At 35.4% G+C, this 8,256-nt stretch overlaps 1 protein-coding gene across 2 annotated transcripts in view; it reads left to right on the forward strand.

The window, feature by feature from the left end:
* dctn1a (dynactin 1a) overlaps positions 1-8,053 on the forward strand; it is a 50,709-nt gene extending 42,656 nt beyond the window's left edge. For both annotated transcript variants that reach the window (XM_051645620.1, XM_051645629.1), the window contains 6 exons: positions 1,167-1,330; positions 1,526-1,656; positions 1,953-2,145; positions 4,113-4,186; positions 4,270-4,359; positions 6,800-8,053. In XM_051645620.1, coding sequence (XP_051501580.1) covers positions 1,167-1,330; positions 1,526-1,656; positions 1,953-2,145; positions 4,113-4,186; positions 4,270-4,359; positions 6,800-6,937 — 790 coding nt within the window. In that variant the 3' untranslated portion in view covers positions 6,938-8,053. The remainder of the gene's footprint in view (positions 1-1,166; positions 1,331-1,525; positions 1,657-1,952; positions 2,146-4,112; positions 4,187-4,269; positions 4,360-6,799) is intronic.
* Positions 8,054-8,256: the final 203 nt, after the last annotated feature.

Consider the following 8,256-nt stretch of genomic DNA (forward strand, 5'->3'; position numbering starts at 1 on the left):
ACTTGCAAGTGCCTTGGTGGAAGAGTGGGGTAACATCTCACAGCAAGAACTGGCAAATCTGGTGCAGTCCATGAGGAGGAGATGCACTGCAGTACTTAATGCAGCTGATGGCCACACCAGATACTGACTGTTACTTTTGAACATGCTTTAACTTTAACTAGATTTTCATTTCATTAAACATTTTTAATGTACTTGGCTACAACAGCTGAAAGGATGAATTTAAAACTATGAATTAAAATCAATTTTATGTAATTGTTTTAAGCAACAATTCCAGGGGGAAAAAAAAACATCCAGGTAGCACACGTTGATGGGATAACTTACAAACGAGCACACACACAAGATAATCAGATGCATAGATCATTAGATAATCCACATGAAGCACAATGTTACATATGACCACCAGGAGATGGCGCCAAATACATGACACAGACTCAATGATGACTCAAATGACACAGAATGAAACTCATTCTGTGAAATCTCATTACTAAAATCATGTCTGCATGCTATGCAAACCTTTAGTCATTGTTGTGTTTGCATGTGTAATTAGTTCTTATGTACAGTTATTATGTTTTATTTATTTGGAGATGTTTTTGGACACTATGATAAATTATCTTTGTAATGCTATAACTTTTGATTGCTTTGTCGTATCAACACAACATTTTTCTCAGATACAGTTGACATGATTGGGAACAAAACAAAAGCAGTTTTTTCAGAGACACCTTATTTACACCCAGAGAGATATGTCAAATCAGAAAAATAAGAAACAAAAGTTAATTTTTGGCTCAATACTTTGTTATTTTTCAGCAGTTTCTTAGGCTGAGAGTCTCAGAATGTATCATAATCTATATCATTACAAAAGTGAAAAGTTTTCTGACAATGACACCAAACACTTGACCCTCCTTGTTTTTGTGTTTTGTCAAGTTATAAGCCTTTAATTTTGGGTATGCCACTGAAACCGTAAAATCTTAAAAGCAGCTTCAGAGCTTAAATGATTCACTCATCAGACATGAATAAATCTAGTTTGATTCACTGGCCAAACTTGTTTATCAGTAAATTATGCAGAAAGACCGTCTTCGCATATATTTTATTAGTGAGTCAGAATTTGTGGAATCACAAACACTTCCTTGTTCTCAGACAGCTGTCTCACGTTGTCTCTTTCTTTGAAGGGAGTTTGAGGAGACGATGGACGCACTGCAGGCAGATATTGATCAGTTGGAATCAGAGAAGGCGGAGTTAAAACAGAGGATCAACAACCAATCACGAGCCGTTGAGGGTTTCCGCGGACCACAAGCATCTGGCATCGCCTCCATTGTCACGGGAACTGCAGCTGGTACTCACACACACACACACACACACACACTCACTTTTGCTTTGCTATGTAAATGAGGACATTTCATAGACTTATATTTTTTCTGTTTTTTTTCTGATGTCGTCCAAAAGGATAGCTAAGTAAACCCACACACTGATATTTCCCATTGACGCTGACCTGTATTGACCTTTAACCTCTGTGTGTGTGTTTGTGTAGGTGGACTGTCAGCAGGTACGGCTGGAGTTTCAGGTGTAGTTCAGGTCGTGGACTCTCCTCTCCTCAAACAACAGATCGACGTGCAGCGACTCGCCATCAAACATATGAAGAGTGAAAATTACAGACTAAAGGTCGTTCAACATGCTGTTTTATTGATTATTCTTTTTAAGTATAACAAGCACACAACTGAATTAAAAGAATGAACACAAACAGAATATGAGGGGCAGGTAGAAAGACCTTAATATATGTTACATGCTTAATTAAGAATATAAGTTTTAACATTTAGACATGAATGTCACTCGTTTGATGAGTGACATCAACTGACACACAACAAACAATGGCATCTGTTCATTTGGATCTGAAGCACTGTGGTGACTAACTCTACGCTGAACACCATCTGTTTGTAACCTTTGACCTCTGCCCACAGGCTGAGAAGATGCGGGCACAGCTGGCATCTCTGCCTCAGCTGAAGGTGCCCAACATGACGGGTGTGATGAAAGAGGGTCCCGTACCGGATGGAGTTTCGGGATCACTGTACCGTAAAACAGACCTGCTGTTGAGTAACCTGCTGAAGATGAGTGCAGGGGTTAAAGTCGTCGACATCACCGGAAAAACACCAGGTGAGTGTTTGTGTGTGAGAACAGGGTAATTATTGTTGTAGTTATAAAAGTGTGTTTGATAACGTCAATAAAATAATTAGTGCAAAGCAAACAAACAAACAAAAAGAAAAATAAACACAGTAGTTGAAAAATTAACTAAACTTAATAAACAAAAGGAATAAAAAATAAAAGTAAGTTGCTAGGGAGGGTAGAGTCACATGGGGTAACCTCCTCGTGGTCGCTATAATGTGGTTCTCGCTCTCGGTAGGGCGTGTGGTGAGTTGTGCATGGATGCTGCGGAGAATAGCGTGAAGCCTCCACACACGCTACGTCTCCGTGGTAACGCGCTCATCAAGCCACGTGATAAGATGCGTGGATTGATGGTCTCAGACGCGGAGACAACTGAGATTCATCCTCCACCACCCGGATTGAGGCGAGTCACTACGCCACCACGAGGACTTAGAGCGCTTTGGGAATTCCAAAAAAAACAATTAGCAAAATAAACAAAAACAGTGGTTGGAAAAACTAAACATAATAACAATAAATATAATAAAACTATTACTGAAACAAAACAATTAGTGCAGATAAACAGAAAAATAAATAATGAAACTAAAAATAGCAGTTGAACTAAATAAAAATAATAGACAAGAATACAAAAGATAAAACAATTAGTGCAAAGTAAACACTGTGAATGTTTGTGTCAGATCAGAGTAATTATTATTATTCTAAAACAAAGACAAAACTAATGATTTAAACATTTTTTTTAACTTAAATAATTAGTGCAAAGAAAGAAAACTAAACAAAAATAAAAACAAAAAAAATAAACAGTGATTGAAAAAACTTAATAAGTGACAGGAATAAAAAAAACAAGTAAAACAATTAGTGCAAAATAAAGTAAAAACTAGAAGTCACTTTGGATAAAAGTGTCAGCTAAATGAATATATATATATATATATATATAAACACGACTGAAATGTTTCTCATGATCTTAAAAATCTTTTGATCTGAAGGCGTATGCTTAAATGTAAAATAATGCGCTCTAAGTCCTCGTGGTGGTGTAGTGACTCGCCTCAATCCGGGTGGTGGAGGACGAATCTCAGTTGCCTCCACGTCTGAGACCATCAATCCGCGCATCTTATCACGTGGCTTGATGAGCGCGTTACCGTGGAGACATAGCGCGTGTGGAGGCTTCACATTATTCTCCGCGGCATCCACGCACAACTCACCAAACGCCCCACCGAGAGCGAACCACATTATAGCGACCACGAGGAGGTTACCCCATGTGACTCTACCCTCCCTAGCAACCGGGCCAATTTGGTTGCTTAGGAGACCTGGCTGGAGTCACTCAGCACGCCCTGGATTCGAACTAGCGAACTCCAGGAGTGATAGTCAGTGTATTTTACCACTGAGCTACCCAGACCCCCAATATAAACATCTTTAAAACAAGATACATTTTATTAGATATTTGCATTGTGTTTTAAGAATAATCATCAGTGCAAAGAAAGAAAACTAAACTGAACAAACTACAGTGGTTCTAAAGCGTACTAAACATAATAAACAAAAATCAACAATATCAGCTGCAGACGGCGATGTATCTGCATGTTAATCCAATAATTGCACCTGTTTCTTTTTTGTAATTTTATTTTGGAGGGATTATAATAATAATAATAATAATAATAATAATATGTATTTCAAAGTTCTTGTGGCAGGTTTTGCTGATATTAAATTCAAAGGTCTTGTTTATTTTGGATGTAAATCCCTCTGACAGTGTTCTGTTGATTCATAAACAATAATGAACCTAATTAAACGATATAACGGTAAAGTAGAAATGTGCCCATGAAATATTACTCGGTTAACGCCGTACATACTGTTAGAATTAAAATGGAATAAAATGATTTGATTACTCCATTTATGTAGTCTAAAAATGAAATATAAGTATATATAATTAATGAAATGGTAAGCATGACAGTGTGTGTGTGTGTGTACAGCGAGTGCGAGCGCTCAGTTACTGGAACAGACGGCCAGACTGAAATCTCTCAGTGACACTCTGGACAAACTGAAGGTCAGTCTGATTATATCTGATGAGAACACAGTTATATTGATGATGTAGTATTAATAATAATGTTATGTTGATAATGTTCTCAGGGTGAAGTATCACAACACATCGTGTCTCAGCAGCCTGGTGCCCGCGTGCCATCTGATTTCGCCACATTCCCCTCTGCTTCTTTTGTCAAGGTTAGATGACAAACACGTATTTTCAAAATCTATTTCCACTAAAGCTTTTTTGCATGGTATAAAAGCATAATAACAGTGGATATACTTACAGTACATATATGCACATCCAATAAAAACCAGCTGAATAATAACATTTGAGAAATTATATTTTGCTTAACGCAAAAACAATGTTTTGGTGACATGTTCATGTATTATAAGCTAATTAAGCACATTTTTTCAGCCATTTGTTTGTGATTCTAATTTTTAATTGTATTTTTTAGTCTGAATGATTTAAAGGCAGTACAGCAAATGCTATCATGTGTATAAATACTTTTTAAAGACAAAACAAAATCTGAATTGATATTCATTATAGTGTTTGTTTATGGAAGCCCTGAAGTACCATGAAGGTTGCTGAATGAACTCAGAGTTTCAGTTTGACAACTTTAAACCAATCCAATCAGGCTGAACTGATACATGAAGCAGAGGCGTTGATCCTGACTTTAAGATGAGATTACACGCTCGTGCACATGAATGAGTGACGTTTGCAGCACACGACCAATCGTGTGAGAGAACGAGATTCACTTCATGCGAGAGATTTACCATTTAAACTGCTCAAGAGTTCAGCATGAAATCATGAAGTGTTCAAACACATGATTTACACAGTACAAATGATAAAGTAATTAAAGACATTTACACAAGAAACAGCGGCTGCTACGAGAGCTCAAGAGGACTGCTACAAACTAATTATTAATGTGATAAAAATATATAAAACAGCTGGTATATCGATGCGTAAGTGAATTCATATTGGCCCAAAACAAGAACACACAGGCTGATTAAAAAAACCAATAGAGATTATAAAGATGAATATTTTCCTTTTTCAACATCTACCAGTTTGTATATAAAAAAGTGTTTTTAGGACTAAAATTACTTTACAGATTACAAACATTGGTGTGCAATAATACGATTTATTTGTTCTTTTATGAACAGATGTATTTTGTATACTGCATATATTATTATAACTTAAATAAAATACTGTATGTTCATCTCGAGTCCGTGAAAGAAAGAAGGGGTTTGGGCATTCACCCCTTTCTATAGCAATCTTGAGCTTTTAATATTTTACAAATGATGATTTTTTGCAGGTATCATATTAATCCATGTTACTGGCTGTTTTATAGATAGCAATAAATATCTTTGAAAATATAAACATACAATATTAGGCTATGGCTAAAGAGGGTAAATGAAAAGCAGTTCAATTTGAAATAAAATACAACACTCTATCTGCTGAAAATCTACATTTAGATTCTCAAATGAATAATTTATCATGAAGAGTCGATTTTGTGGATTTCTCAGATTTTATTTGTAAAGTGTGCTGTAAGAGACACCTGTCAGAGATCTGTTAGCGATCTGTAATCCAGAACGAAACCTGCTACGGAGCAGGTTAGCCATGTAGCATAAGTTGCTATGGCGACGAACTAAAACTTGGGGTTGAGTCAAACTAAACTAAAACTCACCTGGCTAGCCACTGAAACCGGCTTCATGGTACAGGCCCCTGACCCGCAAGGTGAAAAAATACAATTTGAAATTTAAGCCATTTTAGTGCCTTCCTGAGCCTATATCCTTGTTTTATTTTTTTTTATTTATTTTTTTTTTCCTCAGCCATTTTTTACACTTAATTAAAATAGTATACTTCATTATAGTGTTTGTTTATGGAAGCCCTGAATGGCAATGTGGAAAAAAAAAAAAAATAAATAAATAAAAATAATTAAGCTGTCACTGTTTTCCTGAGCCTATATTCCACCGTTTTTTATTTATTTATTTATTTATTTATTTATTATTATTTATTTATTTTATTTATTCACACAGTTGTTTTTTTTTTTTCTTTTCTCTCTCTGGCATTTCTCCCTTTTTTTTTTTTTCTCTTTTTTTTCTTTTCATTTTAGCTAACAATTTGCATGTGGTACCAACCTCAGACAGCAGGTGCCACTATCAGTAAGAATTAAATCTTTTGCTTGTTATCTAGCAAGAAAAAAAAAACTCATGTTTTGCCTCTTGAGGAGAAAAAAACATTTAGAAAGGAAAAAAAAATTCCATGTAAAAAAAAACGTTATTCAGAGAGGGAAATTTCAGAGAAACAAAATTATTCAGTAAAAAAAAAAGAAAGAAAAAAAACAAATTGCCCGATGGAGGAAAAAAAAGTTTAAGAATTGTTTGATTAAATTGTAGTACATAGGCTCAGGAAGGCACTAAGACCCCTAAAAAAATAAATAATAATTTCCTAGTGATATTTAGTTTTTTCTGCTTGCGGTTCAGGGCTTCCGTATTTTTTGTACTGCCTTTTAATTTTTATTTTCTTTATGCAAAATATAATTTATTTCTGTTTGGTTTTGGGGTGAAATACGACCATGTTTTCATGATGTTCAACCACCTTGTGTTTGTAACTCTGTGGCTTTGTTTCTCTCAGGCGAAAGACGAGCAGAAAAGCGGCTCTGTGTTGGTCGGTAAGGTGATGATTCCATGTGCTCGCGGTAAAGAACAGACGCACTGCCTCGTCCTATCACAGCAGCAGCTGCAGAACGTGCACCGCCTCCTCATGACATAAACACATCTCAATTAGTGACTGCACGCTCCTCCAATCAGACGTTCCCTTTCTCTCAGGAAACCAATCAGGCATCAACTTTTACTGCCAAAGACACATGTACGTCAGATAGTTCTTGTGTTTTGATAACCGTTAAACTCTTCAAATAAAATCACATCATAGGACGTCAGGAGGTAAATGTCAGTTCTTGATTTACCGTAGAGCTGAATCTGTCAAAAATACACCCTAGTTTCACAGCTAAACTGTTCGCTGAACGTTGTTGACGTAATGACATAAAGCTTGCAATACTTAAAATTCACAAGATTTGTTTGTTTACATGCTTTTGTTTTCTGTTTTGACGTAATCATCTGGAAGTTGGTTTCACATAATGAGGCTGCAAGTATTTTTTGTTGCAAATACTTAATTGAAAAATCACTTATTTTGTGTTTAAAGAGGTTAAATGTGCGACAAATACTAGATGTTAATCCCTGCCAAATTCAATTGCGTGATTAGTATTTTTTCTTGTTTTCCAGTAAAAAATCTTAAATGAAGTTAAATGTTATATTTGTGTAAGAAAATGACTTGTTTATATGGAAGATTTCTTGAAATACTTTTCTTATCCTTTTGGAAAATAATTGTTTGGAAAAAGTTGTTTTTTTTTAAAGCACGAACCACAATAAATATTGTTTGTATTTATAAAACAATAATAAAAAGAACTGTCAATGGGGTAAGAAAAATAAACGTAAAGATATTTTCCTTTAAATAACTGTGTTACGCAGTTCAGCATCTGAAGTACATCATGTTGAGATGTTTTTACTGGAAAACACACTGTAGGGAGGCACTTAAAGTTTACGTTTCAATTCAATTAAAAATGTGTAAGCCACTGTGGATTCATTTAATATATTAGCGCTTCAAGATCTGGAAACATCAATGTTTGTTTTGTTCAGATTTGCTGACGACATTCTTGAAATGTAATAATTCACATCAGTCGGAAGCACACATTCTCACCTTTTGCCGATATTTTGTGGTTCTTCTTTTCCTTTCATTTTGATGTGTTGGTTCAAGTCATGCAGTGTTTAATAGTTTATGCATTTGACACGTTTCTTAATGGAAACAACTGCAATAAAGCTGAAAACAATGCTTGGTGTGTTACAGTGTGTCTGAATGAATTTCACTCATGTACAAACTTTTACTTTGAACTTCGTATTTAAAGTGCCAGAAAATGTTGTCTGTAGATTTATAAGTAAACCGTTATTTGAAACCGAACTGTAATGATGATCCCACCACAAACTCAAACCATTGGTCCATCTGTCTTTTGTACAGGGTTCCCACTCTTTTCAAGG

The sequence above is a fragment of the Myxocyprinus asiaticus genome, chromosome 2, assembly GCF_019703515.2.
Source record: "Myxocyprinus asiaticus isolate MX2 ecotype Aquarium Trade chromosome 2, UBuf_Myxa_2, whole genome shotgun sequence".
Classification (NCBI taxonomy): Eukaryota; Metazoa; Chordata; class Actinopteri; order Cypriniformes; family Catostomidae; genus Myxocyprinus; species Myxocyprinus asiaticus.